General features: G+C 43.3%; 1 protein-coding gene across 5 annotated transcripts in view; it reads left to right on the forward strand.

Moving 5' to 3' along the window:
• The window catches only part of RIPOR2 (RHO family interacting cell polarization regulator 2), a 215,711-nt gene extending 194,566 nt beyond the window's left edge, over positions 1 to 21,145 (forward strand). For 4 of the 5 annotated variants that reach the window (XM_082637875.1, XM_082637871.1, XM_082637870.1 and 1 more), the window contains 8 exons: positions 935 to 1,103; positions 4,340 to 4,475; positions 5,735 to 5,896; positions 7,070 to 7,228; positions 10,419 to 10,621; positions 11,895 to 11,978; positions 15,642 to 15,732; positions 19,401 to 21,145. In XM_082637875.1, the coding sequence (XP_082494001.1) occupies positions 935 to 1,103; positions 4,340 to 4,475; positions 5,735 to 5,896; positions 7,070 to 7,228; positions 10,419 to 10,621; positions 11,895 to 11,978; positions 15,642 to 15,732; positions 19,401 to 19,501 (1,105 nt within the window). In that variant the 3' untranslated portion in view covers positions 19,502 to 21,145. Of the gene's footprint in view, positions 1 to 934; positions 1,104 to 4,180; positions 4,236 to 4,339; positions 4,476 to 5,734; positions 5,897 to 7,069; positions 7,229 to 10,418; positions 10,622 to 11,894; positions 11,979 to 15,641; positions 15,733 to 19,400 lie in introns of those variants that run through there. The other variant, XM_082637873.1, reaches the window with a different exon arrangement.
• The last annotated feature ends 2,904 nt before the right edge of the window (positions 21,146 to 24,049 follow it).

The following is a 24,049-nucleotide window of genomic DNA, read 5'->3' on the forward strand; positions in this document are numbered from 1 at the left end:
AGGTATTATGGAAAATTGTGGAAATTGTGTGTGTGTTTTAAATATGTGTTGACTACCAGGACACAAGCTGAATGTTTTCCCCTTGGAGGCAAATGTGATTCAGAGTAAGGCATTCAACGCCTCTAAACTCTGGTGCATTATCTTTTTAAATTGTGGAGACTGGGGAGCATGAAACTAGAAGCCAAAAACCGCCTAGCTGTGTGAACGAGGACGCTCTGGTTAACACCTCTGCTGGTCATTCTCTCCATGTGTGAAATGAGACTCTTCCCTCCCCCTCACCCTCCTGCACAGATTCATATTAAGAATAAAATTAAATAATAGATGCAACAGATTTATTTTTAAATGTAAGTGCCCATCATGATACAACTTTAGACAGTTCAACGGTGGGCTTTACACAAAGCCTTCGAGGCAGAGCTAAGCAATACAAATGCCCCTTTTAGCTTTTGTCTGGAGTAGAACATCATGTTTCTTCCTAACAGCTTTCCTTTCTCCTTTTCTTCAAGTCGCAATTGATTTAAGGCCAGGAAAAAGCCTTGACTGATTATTTCTTAATGGTATTGCTCTTGGGAAACCACAGGTTCACAGGACAGTTGAATCCCAGAAAATTTGGCAAACCGCTCCGTCAACAGAGCAGGAAAGTGCCACAAAATGAGGGCACATTTCAAAAGACTTCTTGGTGAGCCAACTTTACAGATGGTTCATTGTGCTTGAGAAGCAAACAGAGAACTCTGGAAACAGTCTGTTTGCAGGATCTTTTTAATATTAGGCAAATTGGTGACCAGGCCTAGTTATAAAATAGTTTTTGAAAGGTATCTCTATTTTTCAAGATAGGCAAGCGCAAGACTCTTTTCAGTGGGTGCTGTGATTGAGTTGACCTGTGATTTCCATGAAGAAAGAACCAGCTAACATTTCGCTCACCTTCCTGCTTCAACAGTTACAGATCAGTACACCCGGAAGCCAGGGGGCACCTCAGCGAAGCCCTGACTGAGGACACGGGAGTCGGGACTAGTGTGGCAGGAAGCCCTCTCCCACTGACCACGGGAAATGAAAGCCTGGACCTCAGCATCATCAGGCACCTCCAGTACTGCACCCAACTCGTCCAGGTAGGACTGGTGACGGCACTGGGTTTTTAGAGCCCAGGTTGTTGATGCACCAAGAATGAATGTGTGCTTCCTTTTTTGAGTTTTCCCAGGAAAATGAGAATTCAGGAATAAGAGAACCATCCTGCTTTGATTTGACCCAACTCAGAAACTCTGAAAGGCATGGCCATGCTCCCTCAACCCTGGGTTTTCTATGTTAAAACCTAGATCTCCACACTTTAACAGGTAGTAAGTGACATATAATGTGCTCTGGCTTTCAAATCATTTGATAATAGGTGAGAGTAATGTGATTTTTTTTTTAGATAAGGAATTTGCATTCTGCCATCTACAAATGGACTTTGAAAGCCAGTATTATTGAACATACGTTAATATGAACCCATCACATGAGCTAGTTTTCTACCACCTGGACAGCTAAAGGCAAAATGCTCCAGAACATAACCACAGTTTTCCAGATCTTGAATAAGTACTTATTAGCAACAAGAAAGAACATTTTACAGGTATTATCCTCCTCACCAGTTCGCTTTCATTCTGCGACACCCTGGGGCTCACTTTTCTTCTCATTTCAGGCTGTTTATCACTTAAGATTTTGCCACAGCAGAGCAGCTATTTTGACATTCTTTTGTTGCAGGGAGAGTTTCAGCTGTCTTGAACAAAACATTTTCCCCCAAGCAGCTATTGGTACTTGAATGCTTCCTCCTCACCTAGTGGCTTGTCTTCTCCCAATCTTGTTCTTGCTTGCTTGGATGTGTGGGGAACAGGGAAAGAATGTGAAAGCAAATGTATAATGGTTTCAGGGGGATGGGCCAGGCAAGAAGAGGAGGAATCGTGCTTTTAAGAGCACATGGCCAACTGGAAGACCAGAGGCAGGGTGAGGAGGAAGGGCCCCAGGGAGGCCGGGAGTGGGTTAATGTTGCTTTTTTAGTAACACACTTGTGATGACATGTAGAAGAATCTGCTTCTCCTCCACAAATGTAGACCCTCAAAGCAGCCTCAGACACCTCACGTGCTCTGGGAAACTGGTTGTCAGTTATGACTCTTGCACTAGGTTGGCCAACACCCCAGCAGATCTCTTCTGTTGACTGTTGAATTTAAAAGCCAGGTGCTGACAACCAATCTGGCAGAAGGTGCAATTTTTTTTTTTTCTGACCTAAATGGACAAGGATTGTCGTTGACTTATAGCCATCCTCTATTCACCAAGCACTGGAATGAGAGGGTTTTCGCAGCTCTTTGTCCTTGGTGAGCCCGAGACTGTGCTGAGCAAACTCCCCGTTCACCTTTTAGATGTAGAGTCATTACTTTGTGAGGCATGGGAGAATTCTCTTCCATGAAGGGATGGATGTTTTCTCTCAAAGAATAATTGGCATGCAATGGTCAGTGCAGTGTTTCTCTCGATAATAAGACCTTGGTTATAACACTTCAACTCTTCTGCGGAGAAAATCAACACTAGAAAAACAAGAGGGGGGTTCCTCTCTACGTGGTACATGAGATACTGCCCAATCCATGAATCTTTTAGTAAAGCCAATTAGATCTTTAAAATTTAAAAAAAGGAAAAGAATTTGTAGAGACGTGGATGGACCTAGAGATGGTCATACAGAGTGAAGTAAGTCAGAAAGAGAAAAATAAATATCGTATATTAACGCCTACATGTGGAATCCAGAAAAACTGTACAGATGAACCGGTTTGCAAGGCAGAAATAGAGACACAGATGTAGAGAACAAACGTATGGACACCAAGTGGGGAAAGGAGGGGTGGGATGAATTAGGAGATTGGGATTGATATACATACACTAACATGTATAAAACATAACTAACGAGAACCTGCTGTGTAGCACAGGGAACTCCACTGTACAGTAGAAACAAACAACATTGTAAAACAACTATACCCTAATAAAAAGAAAGAAAGAAAGGAAAAAAAAAGAAGAAAGAGGTAGACATAAAGATACAGAATAAAAGAGCAAGGGTTAGAAGCTTGATTTCTAATTCACACCCGCTCCTGAATCACTGAGTTTACTTATTCATTTGGTATATAATTGCAAAGAGATAAAAATGGGCAGTCCATAAGAATCATAATAGCTATAATTATGTTTAAAATAAAGCAGTTAGGGCTTCCCTGGTGGCACAGTTGTTGAGAGTCCGCCTGCCAATGCAGGGGACACGGATTTGTGCCCCAGTCCGGGAAGATCCCACATGCTGTGGAGTGGCTGGGCCCGTGAGCCATGGCCACTGAGCCTGCGCGTCCGGAGCCTGTGCTCGGCCACGAGAGAGGCCACAACAGTGAGAGGCCTGCGTACTGCAAAAAATAAATAAATAAATAAATCAGTTATTTTCTACTGTATTTATTTACATGAAAGGCATTAGTACATAATTGCTGCACTTGACTTTTGAATTTGAAAAATTCTCTTTGCCTTTGAGTCCAAGTGCTTTAGACCATACAGGATGGCAGTACAGGTCTGCATCCTGCAGCCATGCCTACCAAGTGAAGGGCACAGGTTTCTGAGAGACACAGAAAGGACTAGAACCTTCAGGCAGCGACTGACTTCTGTCCTTTCCCCTCTCAAGCCCTCCCTTATTCTCGTGATCTGCACACAAGTGAAGTCACTTGCTATTTATGTGCCCTTGAGCACGTTGCTTGACCTCTCTGTGCCTCGGTTTCCTCATCAGTAAAATGGAAAATCAAAAGTTCCCACCTCATTGGATTGTTGTGCAAAATAACACAAACTAATACATGGATAAGGCTCAGACCAGTGCCTGGTACATAGTAAGCACTTGTTAACTCTAGTGAGATAGCTTTCATTGTAATTAGGATTATTCTACAGCATGCTCTTAATTTTCAGCTTGAAGACAAGGAAATAAATCAGGCCGTGAAAAATTACTACGCTTATAAAACAAAATCTTGTTTCTGTGTCCATACCGGAGGGCAACCTAAATATGCCCTTCAAGTTTCAGAGAGGATTTTTAGATTGACAGTACATACAAGAAAGGTAACTTTATAATAACCTTGCAACCCTACTACTGAGAAAATTCAGGAATTTACACAGGCCTGAAAAAAGTTGAAAGCCACAAAAACATGTCTGATTTCAGCAGATGTTGTAACCGGCCTGGAATGAGGAACATTTTCAAACCGGAAGAGAAACGGGTATGAGCTTAACATCCCCACTTCATTCAGAAGGACAAGGTTGAGTGGGGAAAGCTCTGTTGACAACAATGTAATTGACACAGTGGTTTTGTTTGTTTTATCAGCAAATTGTTTTCTCAAGCAAAACCCCATTTGTGGCCAGAAACCTCTTAGAGAAGCTTTCTAGGCAAATCCAGGTGATGGAGAAGCTCTCGGCCGTCAGTGATGAGAACATAGGAAACATCAGTTCTGTCATCGAAGGTGAGCACCTGCAGTTATGCTGCCATTCTTGTAAATGGTGACCCCATGAGCCCCCTCCCCTGCCTGCATCTATTCATGGCTTTGTTAGGATGGCAGAGAAGCGCTCTTGGGCTGTAGAGGAAGGTCTCCACACTAATTACTGTGGTCGTAATTAACACCATGCTTCAGCCTTCAGAGTCAAAGCAGCGGACGCCTAGCTTTTTCTAGAGGGGCCTCCGCCTCCAGAAGGCAGACTCTAGTGTATACACAGAACCAGCATCCACCTCCCAGTCAGTTTCACAGACTTGTTCTCCTGGTGTGGTTCCATTTGGGACAGGTGATCAGGATTGTGCTTGCACCACAGAGCTGGCTGAGACAGCTCCCATAGTGGTTGACTGTCAAGGCAAGGTGCTCTCAAACCCTACTGGGAAAGGTAGAAAAGGAGAAGTCAAAGGCCTTCAGGAGCGTCCCTGGTTCAGAGAGCTTTAGGTAGAGAACTTGACCCAGGAAAGATGCCTTTGAATCTGTGTGGTCTGGCTACAGGGCTGTTTCCTAAAGGCAAGAATCTGTATCGTTTTTCACATCAGATAGTCTGTGGAAATAGTGGAAAACTAGGATCTTCTGGATTATCTCCGATTAAGCTTAAAACACCCTGTAGGTTCTTTCTATACATTTCTGCCTCCTGCTTCCGGTCCTCCCAGGAGCAGGGGACCTTGGCAGGTCTCTGAGAGATGTGAAAAGGGGCAGGACATTCAGACTCCTGTCCGTTCCTCCCCCAGGCCCCTCTGCATGATCACAGCCACATGAGTGAAATGCTGACCATGGCATATGGCTCTTCAATCATTTCAGTAAGAGAGCCGCCTGGGTAGGGTGAGAAAACTCCTTCAGTCATCCTCTGCTCTGTTGCACCCCCTGCAGAAAAGTCTCCTGAGGTTTGAGTCTCTGATCCTGTATATTTTTTGCTGTTAAGTTATAGGAGATGAGATGATTGGACCTTCTCCCAAGGGTAGACCTGCTGTTTTTTATCACCTAAAGCAAACAGCTTTGCTTTTGCTGCATTTTCTTTGCTGCCCAGGCTGGATGAGATCCTCATCTCAACTTCTTTGCCCTCGGGACACCTGCCAACGACAGAGAAATCCTGTAGTTATGATTTTAAAACAGTCTTTAAAAAAAAAAGGAAGGCCCTTGGTGATGCCTTCCCCATCCTCACCCAGGTGCATCTCTTCATCTATTTCATTCAAAACATGTATCATGGGATGGGGGTTGCTCTTCTATTCCAGCCATACCGGAATTTCACAAAAAGCTGTCTTTGCTGTCATTCTGGACCAAGTGCTGCAGCCCGGCTGGGGTCTACCACAGCTCAGCAGACAGAGTGATTAAGCAGCTAGAAGCCAGCTTTGCCAGAACTGTCAACAGAGACTATCCCGGACTTGCAGACCCAGGTACAGGGCAGCAGGAGCAAGGGGAACATTTCTGTCGTTTGTTTTGAGAGTGAGCGCTAGAGAGGTTCCCTCAACACTTTCCCCGCAGCTAGCCCTGAGAAGGGGCTTCCCCTCCAGAGAAAACATCATCTACTCAGTAAAATCGAAGAGAAGAAAGACACTGAACATGTTTTCATTCTGAATATCAGCAGTGACTTTGAAAAGGACTATATGTCTGTGTTGCTTTTGAAGTATGTATCCTTTTTTCATTAAAATGTCAGCAGTACAGGAGTGTCAGATGGTATAACCACTTGGGGAAAACTGTTCGGCAGTGTCTATGAAAACTAAATATGTTTACTCCTACCCTGCGATCCAGCAATTCCACTCCTAAATGTGTCAAGAGAAATACATGCTTATGCTCATTTTTTTTTTTTTTTTTTTTTTTTTTTTCCGTACGCGGGCCTCTCACTGTTGTGGCCTCTCCCGTTGCGGAGCACAGGCTCCGGATGCGCAGGCTCAGCGGCCATGGCTCACAGGCCCAGCCGCTCCGCGGCATATGGGATCCTCCCAGACCGGGGCACGAACCCGTATCCCCTGCATCGGCAGGCGGACTCTCAACCACTGCGCCACCAGGGAGACCCTTATGCTCATTTTTTAATAGCAGCTTTATTCACAAGAGCCAGAAATTAGAAACAAGTCTAATGCCCATCAACAAGAACATGGATAAATTGTAATAGAGTCATACAATAGGGTGTTACATAGCAGTTTTCAAAAAGAATAAATTACTGCTACAAGCAACAATTTGGATGAATCTCACAGATATTTTTTGAGCAAAAGGAGCTAGATACAAAAAGTACATACTATATAGTTCCATTTATATGAATTCAAGAACAGATAAAGCTAATACATTGATAGAAGTTCGATTATTAGTTGCCCATGGTGGGGATAGATGGGTAAGTATAGACTGGAAAGGGGCACAAGAAAGCCTAATGGAGTCCTAGCAGTGTTCTGTATCTTGATCCAAATGACAAGCTATACAGGTGTATGGATATGCAAAAATCATCTGGCTGTGCACTGATTTCACTTTACAGACTTCACTCTGTCATGTACCACCATAGAAAGATGAATGAGTGAATGAATGAACGATTGATCATGTTTGTTAAAAGCTGCTCCGTATCTTCCTCTTCCAAACAGTGTTTCTCACACTGGTGTCCCAAATCCTGGACCGGGCTGAGCCCCTGCTTACCTCCAGCCTCTCCTCCGAAGTCATCACTGTTTTCCAGTATTACAGTTACTTTACGAGCCACGGTGTGAGTGACCTAGAGAGTTATCTGAACCAGCTGGCCAAGCAAGGTGGGACATGTTCTTTGGTCACACTGTGTGGGGCTCAGTTTGGAATGATCCCTGGTCTTTCTAGTCATAGTGTTTAGTGATGGTAATTTTTTTTCCCCAAGTCAACAGCTGGGCTAAGATTCGCCTTTTAAATGACTTCTGGACCTTTCACATTAGTAAGCCCCTTGGCAATGAACCAGGGATTTGCTAAGCACGTCCCAGTCATCCAGCAGGGGTGCACCATTAACAGGAAGCTGGTAAATGATTTAAGACTGCTGTAATTTCTTTCCCTCATTAATGTATTTGCCACTTGTAGGATCAAGCCCGCAGGCAGTGCTATTTTATGTTGCCCTTTTTGGTGTCGCTTTCATAATACTAAGCAGAAGTGAGGTTCAGAAGAAGGCCAGTGGGGTGACAGATTGGGAAGGGAAAGGAGGAGAAGATGAAAAACCAAATCTAAGGCTTCACATCCAGGGATTGAAGAGAACAGGCACCAATGCAGGGTTGCGGCAACGAAGCTCCTTATTGCCTTCTCATGTGGCCCTTCGAATATAAGAAATAAAATCAGTATCTGCAGTGAGTGAAAACCTCTTTGGGAATGGAGCCAGGCAGTAAGGGGCTGGTTTCTGGTTCCCAAGTTTGTGCTCTATTTCTCCACCCACGCTTGACAATGGGGCAATGGAGGAGTGGGGGGAGGGGTGGGAGGGAGGTGTGTTCTTGGGAGTAGACAGGTTGGCACAGCGCTAGTGGCAAAAACACTTCTGACCCTGACCCAGACCCGGGCTCAGCCCTTCTCTTTCCAGGACATTAAACCCTGCGGCACCACGTTCAACACGGTGATTGGCATCACAGGGAGAAGAAGAAAATCTTCCTCCACCCAGGGCCACTCCAGCCTGCACACGGAAGTCTGTGCTTAGGTCCCACTCCCCACCCCCGAATAGCCATGCTAGTCCAGAGTGCCAGAGAGGGCAAGCCTGGGCAGGAGATGCCTCTGATGGAAACTGGATAATATAGAAATTTACTCAGAAAATAGATTTTTTTTTTTTTTTTTTTAGAAAATCGATTTAGATTGTGACAAATTTAGAATCAATAAATGAAGAGCGTAACAAAGTGAGACCCTGGGGTCCTAAAACCACATCCCCTTCCTCCTGTTACACAGCCCTGGAGAATGACCATGGGAAGAACTCTAAGCCTTTACTTATCTTTTTTTCCCCTTTCTTTATACAAAGAAAAGCCCTTCATTACACAAAAAACAAAAAAAAATTTTAGAAAACATGGAGAAGGATGAAGGAAGAGATTCAAATCACCTGTTCTCCTATTTTTAAAATATAATGTGTTTTTCAGTTGATTGTGCGCTGGTTTTAAATTTCAAAATTGTGATTACTCATTATAGAATATTATATCCTGGTTTTTTAATTTGACATTATATCCCATGTTATTAATTCTTTGAAACATTTTTTAGTTTTATAATATCCCTACATTTATATGCATACTAATATATTTGATTATTGTTGAATGTTTAGGTTGTTTTCTGTTACTTATTTAGCTATTATACATAATATTATCTGGAGACTTTTTTTTTTCTTTTTAAATTTCTTGGTTGCATTGGGTCTTCATCGCTTCCTGTGGGCTTTCTCTAGTTGCAGAGAGTGGGAGTTACTCTTCAGTGCGCGGGCTTCTCACTGTGGTGGCTTCTCTTGTTGCAGAGCATGGGCTCTAGGTGCGCAGGCTTCAATAGTTGTGGCACATAGGCTCAGTAGTTGTGGCTTGTGGGCTCTAGAGAGCAGGCTCAGTAGTTGTGGCGCACGGGCTTAGTTGCTCCGCGGCATGTGGGATCTTCCCGGACCAGGGATCGAACCCATGTCCCCTGCATTGGCAGGCAGATTCTTAACCACTGCGCCACCAGGGAAGTCCACTGGAGACTTTTTACTAGAGTGTTTATTTATAAAACAGTGAAGTTACCAGAACAACCACAACAGGAGAAATGGGAAATTAAAGCAAAAAAATCTTGATCATTCACAAATTTGTTCATGTGTAGAGGATGTGGCTCTATCAATGGAATGTGAATTTTAGGTTATATTTTCCCATCTGCACGGACCAGATACACTCTTATCCTAATGCTTTTGTGGCTAATGGATGCCCATGCTGGATGTCTAGTTAAGGATTAGAGTACATAGAGCATGGTCAATTTGTCCAAATGGAACTCAAAATCCTATTTTTTTTTTTTTAAATCTGAAGTTTATTGGAGTTCCTTACTCTCATTTTACAGTTGGTTTTGTTTTAATGTTGAATTTTCGTATGGGCTGGGGTGGTGGTAGGTGATATAATCTGGCTCTGATCTTTTTTTTTTGCGGTACGCCGGCCTCTCACTGCTGTGGCCTCTCCCGTTGCGGAGCACAGGCTCCGGACGCGCAGGCCCAGCGGCCATGGCCCATGGGCCCAGCCGCTCCGCGGCATGCGGGATCCTCCCGGACCGGGGCACAAACCCGCGTCACCTGCATCGGCGGGCGGACTCTCAACCACCGCGCCACCAGGGAAGCCCCAAAATCCTATTTTTTTATCATATTGTCCCCATATTCCAACCAACTGGATTTTTCCATCAGGGTCCAGTTTCCTGAGTGCAGACAGAGAGAAGGCCAAGTCAGGGGTCATTCAGGGTCAGGGTTTTGCCAGGCAAGTATGACTGAAATACAGGGGGCTAGGGACTTCCCTGGCGGTGCAGTGGTTAAGACTTCACCTGCCAATGCAGGGGGTGCGGGTTCAATCCCTGGTTGGGGAGCTGAGATCCCACATGCCTCACACCCAAAAAACCAAAGCATAAAACAGAAGCAATATTGTAACAAATTCAATGAAGACTTTAAAAATAAAAAGACAGTAAAAAAAGAACACTGTAAAAACTGTTTACTTGTATTTTCTTCACTATTATTTTTACATGTGACTGTTTAATTCATCTCTAAGTTATTATAGTAGCCATTATGAGGTGGAAATCCACTTTCACTTTTTTCTCATCTGATTCTTCATTTGCCTTGATATAGCTTTTGAATAATCTGTCCTTTTCTCACTAATTGGAAACATCGCCTTTCTAATATGCTAATTTTCATATATATCCTTGGGTCTGTTATTATGTATATCCTTGTGTCTTATTTATATTTTTAATGAGCATGTTCCTTTACTGTCAGAAGGTGACCTCTGTTTTCTTTTCACTCTGCAGTTTCCATGGTTCAGACTCTGCAGTCACTGAAAGATGAAAAACTGCTACAGGCCATGAGTGACCTTGCACCCAGCAGCCTCCCGGCCCAGCAGGAAATACTCAGGACTCTGGCTCTGCTCTTAACCGGGGATGACAGTGGAGTTAGTGAGGCTGTGATGCTTTACTTGGCAGCAGCCTCCAGAAACGAGCATTTTAGGGAAAAGGTAGGGCATGAAATGATGGACATCAAGGCAGAAGCTTGTTTAACTTTATGCCATTTACTATTAATAGTTTGTCATCTTTTCCTTTATAAAAATAATTTTCTTTCACTTATTAATATATTCTGTAAAATGATTTAAACTACAAAAATATACTGAAAATAGTTAAGTACCTGTAAGTCCAGCCCCCAGAGAAAACTGTTAATAACTTAGTGTACATTCCTTCAGATTTTTTCTATTTTATCCATGCTAACATGGATAATCATTTTTTTCTTAAACGAGATCACACTATTCTGTTGTGCAACTGGTTTTTTAAATGTAATATATCGTGGTTATTTTCTTTCCATGGCAGAACGTATCGATCTGCTTCATTCTATTTGATGGATAAATGGCATCTCAGTATATGAATAACCCATTATTTTCTTATTCCATATTGATGAGCATTTGTGTAGTTTCCAACTCTGAAAAATATTATGATGAACATACGTATGTATGTTCACGCACATGCATTTCTCATGAGTAGTTTGGGGTTAAGTCATCAAACTATTGGGTCAAACAGCTAGAATATTTTTAATTTGAAAAGCCATCACTCCTGATGCTGGGGAAGAGGCAGTTTACCTCTCTCGGCTTTAATTCAACAGTCATCCAGGTATAATAAACATCTGCAATTCAAGCACATTGGGGCCCAGTACAAGCAAGGGCCTTGGTCCTCTGGGAGCCCTTTACAACTTGAGCAGTCATTCTAAAAATCAATTCATGTCAACCTTCAGATCAGCTCAAGAAAATCAAACTTGGTCCTTCTTGTCCTGGGGAGGTCGATGTTGAACTCTGAGAAGAGTTTGCTTAACTTTTCTAAGGCATTACATAAGCTAGCATGTGGTGAGATGCACTCACAGGAAGATATTCCATTCTAATGCCATTTTGGCCCAAGAGCATGAACTTCATATTGTTCTTTCCTACAAAGTTCTGATCTTTTGGTAGAATTTGCTCAAAACTCTCTTCTATGGGCTGAATACCATCACCCCCACTGAAAGAGCAAGACACAAGAGGCCATGTATTATGTGATTCCAGTCATAGAATAGAAGGCATGATGAATTGAGTAAAGAGACAGCTCTTTTAATAAACATGAATTTTAATGGATTTTTTTTGTTGTTGTTCTGAAGGTAGTGCAAAATGTCTTGTTTTATCTGTAGCTTATCTCAGGGAGTAAAAATGATATATACATCTAAAACTACAAACAAATCAAAGTGTCTTCACAGCGTCCTTTCTTCTTTTTCAGGCCCTGCTCTATTACTGTGAAGCCCTAACAAAGACTGACCTCTGGCTCCAGAAGGGAGCTTGCCTGGCCCTGAAAAGCCTGAAGGTAAGGCTCAGCCTCAGAGCCCCTGGCAGGTCAGCTTTGAGCTGACTTTGGCTTTGAGACTAAGCCAGGTGCATAGAACAGCTTTCTTTCTGTATTTGGAAGTACCTGCTTTAGCAGCATTTCTCCTCTCCTTTACACTGTATATTAGTTCGGGAGTCCTTTTTGTCTTTTTCTTTAACTGAAGTAGAGTTGATTTACAATGTTGTGTCAATCTCTGCTGTACAGCAAAGTGACTCAGTTATACACATATAGACATTCTTTTTTTAAAAAAATTATTTTCTATTATGGTTTATCCCAGGAGATTGGATATAGTTCCCTGGGCTATACAGTAGGACCTTGTTGTTTATCCATTCTAAATATAATAGTTTGCATCTACCAACCCCAAATTTAGTACCTAAATGTAACTTAGTTTTGTTAAAGCCGATACGTTTCAGAAAACAATTCCATTTTTCAATAGCCCACAGGAATCAGTTTGCCTCAGAATGACTGTTAGAAAATTATCTTCCATCCCAAAAAAGAGATGACATGCTGATTTCCTCAGTTTTTCTTGTGTACAAAAAAATAGCAGGGACAAATAAAATTGGCAAAGAAGTACTGAAATCCAGTGTGCCAATAAACTGCCAAATCCTTCCCGGAGAGCTCTTTTTTTACTAAGCAGCTCATCAATCTTAATTGTGTCAGAGGGAGGTGTAAATGAAAAAAGGGCTGAGAATTGCCAGCATTAAAGAGCTCGCCTTTCAGTAGTCAAGATTTAATGTTTGACCGACCTTAATCACAAAATATAAGATTAATCATCCTTGAGGAAAGAATGAAAAGGCCACACCTTAAGATTTGCTGAACTCTTGGGTTGGTGCAAGGACCTGCAGGCCTGATGGAACATGAAGGAAGGGATTAACACCTCAAAAGAAAAAGTTAATGACCTGTGAAGAAAAACAGCTCTGGGAAAATTTGCCTTCCTTGTTACTTGGTCAAAAAATTACCTTGAGGTGGCCAAAAAAAGCCCACAGTGGTTGCTGTGTATTTGGGTGCTCTCCTGATATACAGTGCCAGGTCGGTGATCGTAGCTCTGATACAGAGTTAACATAAATTAAGACATGAGGATAAGTGATCCGCACCAGTTTTTGTGGATTTACGTGCTGTGAAGCTTACCATAAAAGCTACAGTTTTAGGACTTCCCTCGTGGCCCAGTGGTTAAGAATCGGCCTGCCAATGCAGGGGACAAGGGTTCGAGCCCTGGTCCGAGAGGATCCCACGTGCCGCAGAGCAACTAAGCCTGTGCGCCACAACTACTGATCCCACGTGCCACAACTACTGAGCCCACGTACCTAGAACCCGTGCTCCTCAACAAGAGAAACCACCACAATGAGAAGCCCGCGTACCTCAACGAAGAGCAGCCCCCGCTCGCCGCAACTAGGGAAAGCCCGTGCACAGTAACAAAGACCCAACACAGCCATAAATAAATAATAAATAAATCTATTTAAAAAAAAGAAAAAGCTACAGTTTTAAAGTCTAGCTTATCCAGAGTCTGGGAGCACCAATTCCTCTCCTTTACCTTTTTCTCCTAGAGGATAGGATCCTTTGTGCTGACTAAAAGACCTCTTTCTAAACCATCTGCAGCCCCCCAGCTCCTGAAAGGGGCTCCATGCAGCATGATGTGAAAAACAGTGCAGACTCAACCAATCAACTCTTGTTAACTTGTCAGGGAAAAAAAAATTTTTTTAATTAATGATGGCAAACAGCTGACATTTTTCTTTCCTATTATCAAAATGAAAACAAGCTTGAGAGGTCAAGGTCCTCAAATCCAGTGGCCCTCCAATTTTAGGTTCCCCATCTGTCTTACTGGGCTAAAATAACCCAGAGTCTACCCATGCAGCTACCATTTCATAAGCCTACCTTTCTTCCAGAAAAGAAAACTAATTTGTTACCCAATATCGACTCCTCAAAATGACAGGAAGAGCATTTTATTTCATAGCAGGCTCTCTTTCGTCTACCTGCCTTCAATACTGGTGTTTGTAGAGACACCTGCTGGGCCCTCTTCTCCCTCTACAAGTCCTCCCTGGGGAAACATCAACTCCTACGTTTTCCATCATCATCTCTATGCTAATAATTCCTCGTATTTCCAGTCCAGGTCTTCCCTTCCCACCTCTGATCAGCTTGCTCTTAGGTATCTCCCCTAGGAAGTCACCTTGAACGCCACCCATCTCACCCCCACCTCTAGTCTCTGGTATCTTAGTGGATTGTACAACCGTCTCTCAGTAGCTCAGGCCAGAAACCTAGGAGCCATCAGTGACCCCGCCCTCCCCCTCATCCTCCATATCCAACCAGCCTCCTCATCCTGCGGATCCTATCTCCTTAGTAGCCGGAATTTGTCCACTCTTTATCCCCACTCTATTCACCTGGATTTGAGCTACCTTCCCACTCGTCTCTCTGCCTCCCTGCAGTCCATCCTCTCCACTGCAGTTAGAAAGCTCAGAATAAAAGACAACTCCTTCTTAAAACTCTTACATGGCTTTCCATGATCTTAGAATGATGTCCAAGGGGGCCTCCCTGGTGGCGCAGTGGTTGAGAGTCCGCCTGCCAATGCAGGGGATGCGGGTTCGTGCCCCGGTCCAGGAGGATCCCATATGCCGCGGAGTGGCTGGGCCCGTGAGCCATGGCCGCTGAGCCTGCGCGTCCGGAGCGTGTGCTCCGCAACGGGAGAGGCCACAATGGGGAGAGGCCCGCGTACCGCAAATAAAAAAAAAAAAAAAAAAAAAAGAATGATGTCCAAAATCTTTAATGTGGCTTATAAGCCTCCCCTATCGATTTGGACCCTGTAACAAGCTATTCCCCTTACCTAGAATGTATTTCCTTCTCCACACCCCCAAACACTACACATACACACACACACACGCACACACATGTACACACACACACATACACACACACACACCCCTACCATGTGCCCAAACTTGACTAACTCCTCTAAGATATCACCTCCTCCAGGAAGACTTCCCTGATCAGACCAGGCTGCATTTCCCAGTCATGTTCTGACCTACCACCCTGACTCAGCCTATCATTCATCATCATAATTAGTTTACTTGTTTCACTGTCTGTCTTTCCACCAGACTGTAAACTCTTGAGGGCCAGGACCATGTCATGTTCCTGGCTTGAGCCTCCCAGACCCTGTGAACTGCCTGGTTCACAGAGTGCTCAGTAAATGTTTGTAGAATAAACAAATAGAAGAATTCCCATCCTTGATCTTTATTCCCCTCCTCTATTTTAGTATATAGACTAAAATTAGGAATTCTTACATTAGAGCTGTTTTGGAGGGAATGAGATACAGTAGAAAGAACTAAGAGAATTGGATTCTATTCTGAAAAAGCAGGCTGGTCACTTCACTTCTCTAGGTCTGGAGTCCCCTGTGAAATAGGAACTTAGCTGAGCATCAGAGCTCCCACAAGTACAAATCCTGGGCTCCAACCCAGGAAGTTCTAATACAGTGTGTCTGGAGTGGCACCCAGGAATCTGTACTTTACAAGAGCACCCTAAGTCATCTTGATACTCAACTAGGTTTGGGAAGCCCTGGGTTTTTAAAGTCTGCTACCAGCTATGAAATGCTAAGTCTCAGGTAATCCCACACATAAATGTCAGAACACTATTTTAACTATTTTCTCTTTGTAGGCTACTGAAAGCATTAAAATGCTGGTGACATTGTGTCAGTCTGATACTGAAGAAATCAGAAATGTGGCCTCAGAAACTCTCCTATCTCTTGGTGAGTTCTTTTTTTTTTTTTTTACATGATTGTTTATTTCTGACACCCTCAAAGGGAATGGTAAGGAAAAGTTTCATGTGCCTTGTTTTAGCAATTTTTCCCCTATAGGCTATCAGCTCACACTTATACACACACACACATACAGTACGACTGATCAATTTCCATCTCACCCCAGTTCCTCGTTCTAACTACCTGGATGTTGAGGGAGAACGTTGCTCTCTGGAGCCTTTCTAGCTGGTTTCATAGTCTGGGCACCATTTGGAATCAAGAACATAGAAATCAAACTGTCAAGCAGAGGTCAGAGTCAGGAATGCAGGTCGGATTGCCAGGTTGGGGTTGGCGCTACCTGGAGGACAGTGATGCATTCCCCAGGATGCCCTAATCCCCCACGTACCACAGCCTCCCCCAGACTCTCAGGTTAACCTCTGATTGCCCTGCGGGCCTATTGCCCCTGAGCCCCGACACCAAAGAAAAGAAATGAAGTATTTATTTTTTTCTGGAATATCCAAATAACCCTTCTCCTTCACTTCACTCTAAGTATAAATACTATACCCCTCAAAGTCCTCGAATATAATCCGCTCTGTTATACTAGTTGGGAAAAAGCCACTGCCCTAGTGTGACTCTAGTAGCAGCTTAAGAACGTAAGGGAGGGCTTCCCTGGTGGCGCAGTGGTTGAGAGTCTGCCTGCCAATGCCAGGGACACGGGTTCATGCCCCGGTCTGGGAAGATCCCACATGCCGCGGAGCGGCTGGGCCCGTGAGCCATGGCCGCTGAGCCTGCGTCCAGAGCCTGTGCTCCGCAACGGGAGAGGCCACAACAGTGAGAGGCCCGCATACCGCAAAAAAAAAAAAAAAAAAAGAATGTAAGGGAGACTCTCATGGCACTTATAGTCACCGTGGCAATCACACTCATTGTCTGGTGCTCTTTCTTAGGGTTTAATAAGGCTTCATTCTGCTATTGATATATCATGCAATGCATAGAAATCTTAGGCAACATATGTGTGTTTAAAGGATAAAACAGTTACTCCTCACGGCTTGCTTTAGGCATAGAAATTATTTAATTCCCTAAAAATGTGCCCAGGGTATTATTAGCTTGAACTTCTTTTAGCCTTTAGTGTTCTGAAATAACAATGAAGGAAGGCATAGCCAGCAACGCTGCTCTTCCCACTGTAACCTGAGGAGGCTCATCCCTGTAGATGATCCAGATCCAGTTCAGCTGCACAGACAGCCATATCTCGGGGTTGGTCATCACACCTGCTTCACCTTAACACTTTACAGATGTGGCTCCCCAAAGCCCCCATAGCCCACCACACCACCGGTTCATGATTCTCAACACTAGATGCCCATTGGAATCACCAGGGAACCTTTAAAATACACCCATACCTGGGCTCCACTTCAGATGATTCTGCTCTTGTCGGTCTGAGCTGGGCCTTAGCACTGGGATTATTAAAAGTCTCCCAGGTGGAGAACCTCTGAACTCAATGTTATGAATTTCCTTTGACCCTAAGGCACAAATACTGGTGTATTTTTATCTCACACAGACGACTGAATTAATGTAGTGAAAATAGTATTTTTGATGGGAATTGGTAAAAGATACTCTATGATAAAGGGCTGAGGGTTGTCACAGGGCATTCGAGGGGCTCCAAGCAGCCACTGTTTACCAACCCGTATGGAATTAATGCAATATTTGAACCCAGAGCTGTCCAGTAGATCTCTCTGTGATGATGGGGCTGCTCTATACGCACCGTCCCAGACGGCAGGAAGTATTCACGTGTGGCAGCTGAGCAGTTCAACATGGCTATTATGACTGAGGAATTAAAGTTTAATTGTGAGTAGTTACCATTTAGATGTAAACATCCACCTGAGGCTGGTGGCCTCTCGATTGGACAGAGCAGTTTTCACCGTGGCTCTGGCCGTTCCAGTGCGTCCCGGCTGGAACCACACTGCCTGACACCCCAAGGCTCGAGCTCTTTCTCCTCCAACACCCTGCCTGTTAAAGGACTAGCAGAGGAGCCAACGCAGATCCAAGCCCCTGAAAACTGAATCTTAGTAACAGTGGGATGCCCTGAAATCCTGGCCCGGGTTGTGTCACTGTAAAGAATATTGGGTAACACGTGCCAGGCACTGTTTTGAGGGATCTGCATGGATTAGCTCATTTAATCCTCCTGGGACTCGAGGAGGGACAGTTAATCCCAATTCACAGAGGGGCACAGTGAGGCATGCTAGGGTTGCATAACTCACCCACGACACCCAGACCCAGTCAAGCACTGCAATGGAATCCTGACCCTCTAGGTCACCTGGATGCTGTAGGTTACTGGAGGAAGAACTGAAGACCTCTAAATTGGAATCTCCCTGTGAGCAAACTAGGAACTAGCCTGGTATTATTGGGTTTTTAAGTAGCATTCATTAGCCTAGGCATCCACAGGGGTGTGTGTGAGCGGGCAGGGAGTATGGTATAAATGTGCTTAATTTAAGGGCACTCTGTCTCTCCTCCCAGTATCATCAGCCAGAAAGGCATTGCTGTTAATGTTTTATATTCAGGGTTTTGCATAAATATTTTGTTTCAAATAAAGGGTTCTACTCCAAAGTAAGAAAAAGTTGGAAACTATTGAATTAGGGAAAAAATAACGTTTGCTTCAGAAAAGTCAAGGCATGCAGAAACAACAAAAGAATCTAAAAATTGATGGCTTTTGCTTATAGAAGAGTTCACTACAAAGTTCTTTTAAATACACGCAAATCTCTACTTTTGTATCTAATGTATTACTGAAAAAGTTAAATGTACTGAAAAAACAACCCAACCAAAAACAGACTTTTGGTTTATTGAAAGGCCTTTATATCCAATAAATTATACAAATATAGAGGCAATATATTATAAATCCATGATTACACTCCTTTTCTAAAACCCACTAATATCAATATATTTCCAGCATTTCACTGTTTTTCTTCACAGTGAACTTCTGATTGAGCACAATTAATTATTTGCATCTTTGTCTCATTTGTATTAAATGTATGAAAGCCTGTTTCTTATCACTAGTTACCTGTACTTCATTTTCCCATTTTCTAATCATTTTTTCTTAAATAGGAAAAATGGAGTAAAATATTCAAATAATTTGCAAATACATGTTGGCTGTCAAGATGGCACCTACTGATAGAACCGGCCTAGTTGGCGGCTGGTAGACAGCATCGCTACATGTGTACAGGGCAAAGAATAATTGTTTAGCAGAAGTTTGAAAGCCTAAACTTGATTTTATGACAGATCATTTGGATGTACCAGTATCTAATGTATAAAAGTGAAAGTTATGTATAAGTTCAATGCACTGAAATCAAGGACTAGCCATACTGAAATTACTAATGCACTTAAAATATAATCCATATAATTTCTCAGGAATAAATCTATTAGGTGAAGTTATTGACATCAAATGCCCATAGGACGTCTACTGTGTTTCGCATTCTTTTAGTCTCTGGCATTAGCTCAAAAGTTCTTGGTTGTTCTAAACATTACCTAGAAAACAACATAATTAAGAATAGCCAAAGATGACTTTTCCTCACCTAAAGTCAACCTTAGCAAAATATAGCGACCCCTACCTAAACAACTGGTATTATTATTCTGAGTGAGGAATAAAAAAGTTAAGTTCAAACTGGTATTCATTTTTGATGCTCTATATGCAGGAGAAGATGGGCGGCTGGCATATGAACAGTTGGACAAATTTCCTCGAGACTGTGTTAAAGTTGGAGGTCGTCATGCAAGTGAAGTTGCCACGGCCTTTTAATTACCAGTTAACTCTGCCTAACAGATGTCTTAATAAATGGCCCTGTTAATCAAGGTGGTGCTGTGACTTAGCTCGAAGTTGTTGAGGTTGTCTGGAAATTTAACATGTTATGGGAGGAATTCAAAGTCCCCTTTCACAGTACTTATCTGCTTTTCCTTCAGCCAACAGAATAGGGCTATGTATATTTCAGTAGATTACATGGTTGATTGCGTCTGACAATACTTAGTAAAAGAGTCTGTCTTATCTAGTATGTATGGGATTTTAAAACAGCCGTCTTTATACATTTTTGGAAGTTCTTCTATAAGCTTGAAATAGTCACATGATACTTTGATAAATATCATATGCCTTGCAGTTTTTCCTCTGTTGTGTTCTCAGGGTTGAGTGGCCCCCTTAGCTACCTAATTTTACCTTAAGTGCAAAGCAAAAAAAAAAAAAGATTTCTTCAAGTAAAAGTTTGCCTGCAGAACCTGGTAAGAGTTTATTTCTTTTTAATTTCATTTTTTCAAGCCTACACTATTTCTCGTTTCTTTTGTCTATCGTGAAAATTCCAAAGGCATGTTTCCATTATGGTAAAAAAGACGGGTAGATCACTAAAAACTACCTTATTAAGGTTATACCCATACTCATTTTAAAACAGATACTCAAAACTTAAGCTTTTTTTTTAAACAAGAGCCATTTTATAATGATACTTTTACAATAGAGGTATTTTGCTGCTAAGACAAATCAAACCCAGAAGTTTTCAGACAGCTGTGATTAATTCAGAAAGTTATGATGCTCCTTGAAGTAGAACATAGAAGTTGGAGGAATCCTAATGGGGTGGAAGCAGAGGGTCATTAACAGTGGTCTTTTCTTCTATACAAATGACCATAAGGTTAGGAAGAAGAATGCCCTGAATGATGGTTACTGCCCCCAGAGAAATCATTCATCACTGGATAGGATCCTTTGGCCAAATAGTTAAACCAACAGCTCCCATATTGCTTCCATATCAGGATAGCAAGTCGTTTAAATAAAGTACAAGTCCATTCAGTAGCTCTTATTAAATAACTTTTCTTCCTCTTAAGAGTATACAAGGTGGGATATGCCAAGATATCAAAATAATATGTGTGAGTGTAATTTGAACTGTGGAATATCTACTGTTCTCTGAATGTGCTTATATAAAATATCATTTAGATGTCATTTTAAATATTTACATTTTAGCAAGACCTTTAAAAACAACTCTTATTTCATTTTAAAGTGAAAATTGTTTGTCAGGCTTCCTGGCAAATAAGTTCTTTCAACTGTGAAGTTATAATGTATATATGTATTTGTAAATTTATAAATATTATATATATGCATATATCTTTCATTTTAAAGGTACATTGTACAGTCTATAGTTAGTATGTATAGTCTACAGTCTCTGTTAAATGGTTGCAATGATTCTTTTTATAGAAAGTCAAATCACAAATGTTACAGAGTTGTTTGCTTTGTTGTTTGGGTTTTTTTTTTTATTTTTTGAATATTGCATGAGTACTTCCATATCTTTTGTATTCACTTCTGCATTTTATTTTTGGTTGAAGGGGGTGCTTTTAGTTTTGTGGCATTTGTATTCGTCACTCTTTCAATCATGTAAGTTAAATAAAAATTATTTTTTAATTACTAGTCTCATGTTCAGAGTCTGGTGTATTTTTTTCACATGCCCTTCTTGAGTTGGTATTTATACAACACACTACACCTCATTCTCAACTTGAGTTTATTCTTATCTTGAAATTCCTTTATCCATACATGAGGATGATATTTACTTCTCAGATTTGTTGTAATGCTAACTGGAGAAAAAAGAGCTGCATTTCATCATATCCCTTCGCCTGGAACACATTCCTGTGCCACCTCATTTTGTCTAAGTTGCTATTGGTATTTTTATGTCTGTGGTAGGTTAGTTACGTTTCTCGGCCTTAGAGAAGTGGCCTTCTGTAGGAGGCTCCTATGCATCCCAGCAGTGCCCTCCTCTCTTGTCACCCAAGCTGTATGCTCTGGGGCTTCCCCCTAAGAGGGCTGCGTGGGTCCTTCTTTTGTGGCAGGCTGACTATGCGGGCCGTCTGGTAGGCTTGGTTGGCCCCTAGTCTGGTGGGTTGCCAGGCCCTGCCTTGTACAGATGATGCTGGCTGCTGTTTAGTGGGGCCTGGTCACGAGGTAGCTGGTGGTGGAATCCTTGGGGGCCCTGAGGCCAGTGCTGGCTCACTGGTGGGTGGAGTCAGGGTCCCAAGAGTCTGGGGCTGTTGCCCACCCACTGGCAGGTGAAGCCAGATCCTGGGGTTAGTGCTGGACTACTGGCAGGCAGAGCCAGGTCCTGGAGCCTGGCTGCAGGGCCCAGGGATCCCAGAACTCCTTTCAGATCGTTGGGGAGTTGGGGATGGCGGTTCCTGATACAGGTGGGTGTGGGGTCCAGGGTGTCCAGGAGGCTGCGCTGGCCTGCTAGTGGGCAGGATCAGGGTCCAGCTGGTCCCAGGGTAGCGTCTGGCCTATGGGATGGTGGTTTCCTCGCTTCTGGTGTCTGCGGTGGGTGAAGCTGCTCTGGAGACTTAAGGCAGGCTTCCTGGAGGGAGGGGCCAGTGGTCGGCCACTGGTGGGTGGAGCTGGGTCTTGGCCCTCAGGTGGGCAGGGCCGTGTCTAGAGGTGTGTCCAGAGGCAGCTGTGGGCCCTTAAGTCTTCAGGCAGCCTGTCTGCTCATGGGCGGGGCTGTATCCCCGTCCCCACCACCCCCTCCGCCAGGTCTTAATGATCCAAGATGTCGGCCGCCAGGAGTGTTCGTGCTGCCGACTGTTTTCTGGCGTCTGCGTCTGTGTCCCCAGGGTGAGCTGCAGCTGCCCCACCCCACCTCTCCGGGAGACTCTCCAAGACCAGCAGGTAGGTGTGGCCCAGGCTCCTACCAATTAACTGCTTTTGCCCTGGTCCCAGTGCGCATGAGATTTTGTGGGCGCCCTTTAAGAGTGACGCCTCTATTTCCCCTGTCCTGTGGGGCTCCTGCAACAAAGCCCCGCTGGCTCTGGGGGCTCGTCTTCCCAGTGCTGGAACCCCGGGCTGGGGAGCCTGACATGAGGCTCAAAGCTCTCACTCCTGTGGGAGAATCTCTACAATGTATTTATTCTCCAGCTTGTGGGTCAGCCGTCTGTAGGGGGAGGGGGTATGGAATTTGATTATATCACAGTCCTCCCCTCCTACCCATTTAGCTGTGGTTCCTTCTTTAGGTCTTTGGTTGTAGATCTTTTCTGGTAGGTTCCAGCCTTTTGCACTGATGGTTGTTCTGCAGGCAGTTGTGATTTTGGTGTGGTTGTGAGAGGAGGTGAGCTCAGGGTCTCTCTGCTCCCACGTTTTGGCCTCAGTGCATGTGTTTATCACCCAAAGGCCTTAACTTTGTCTTCCCAACGCCAGCCTGCATAAACAGTTTCTTTAGGAGAGGTACCTAGTTGAAGAAATCTCGATAGACCCGTGCACGCCTTGCTAATGCCAAGGTACTGCTTCCATCACGGTGGCTTTCCTTGCTGTAGTTACTGCAGGTGGCCATAACAGAGCCTGCGCTGTTTCCAAACTAAGCTTTTCTCTTCTACTTTGTGATGATGCCTTGCAATGCCACGGTGACTGCAACTCTGCAAACCCCATGTCCCAGAGCTGCGTTTCAGAGTTGTGGTATCTATGAGCAGAGACTGTAAGCCCCCTGAGGCTAAATGAGTCTTGGTTTATTTGTATATGTTCCCAACCCAGACCCCCGCCAGCAGCATCACAGAGAAGCCCCTGACATTCAGCTCTGAGAGTATTTACCAAGTGATTCATTAAATACCAGTGATTGCTTAGTTACTGAGTGAGCAGTAAAAACAATTTCCCCTATATGGTTTGTTGCTGTACTGCTTAACTGAATTACCTTACTTACTTTATAAAATTATAAAGTAAAATTGTAAACCAAAGTCAGCAGAAAACACCAGCACTTCTCACTATATCAGGAAAACAAATTAGTCAAATAGAAAAATAAATATTTTTATCCCTGAAATTTTCCTGGGGACATTAGCTCTTATAAAACAAATATGATGGATTTTGAGAAAGTTCTAAGTACACTTTTTGCAGGGAACAACAGTTGTTTGCTAAAAACTAGTTCTCTAACTTCTCATTTATTCAACAAGTATTTGTTGCATACTTAACTATAAATGAGGTATGCATATGCCAGGGACTATTCTTGGCGATGGAGCTATAGCAGTGAAGGAAAAAAAAAAAAAATGAGAGGACATAAAAATCCCTACCCTTGTGGGGCTCCTATCCTGGAAAGAGGAGACAATAAGACAGAGAAAAGGAAGGAATTCCCTGGTAGTCCAGTGGTTAGGACTCCGCACTTCCACTGCCGGGGACCTGGGCACTAAGATCCCACAAGCTGTGCAGCACGGCCAAAAAAAAAAGACAGAGAAAAGTAATGTAATTGCCCAGTGTTGGCGTGGAAGATGTGATAGGGCAAAGATCACAAGTTTCAAAGAGAGCATGCAGGGAAGGCCGAATAGAAAACTACATTTGAGGATGGCCTGAGGAACT

This window comes from Mesoplodon mirus, assembly GCF_964341445.2.
Source record: "Mesoplodon mirus genome assembly, chromosome: 12".
Taxonomy (NCBI): domain Eukaryota; kingdom Metazoa; phylum Chordata; class Mammalia; order Artiodactyla; family Ziphiidae; genus Mesoplodon; species Mesoplodon mirus.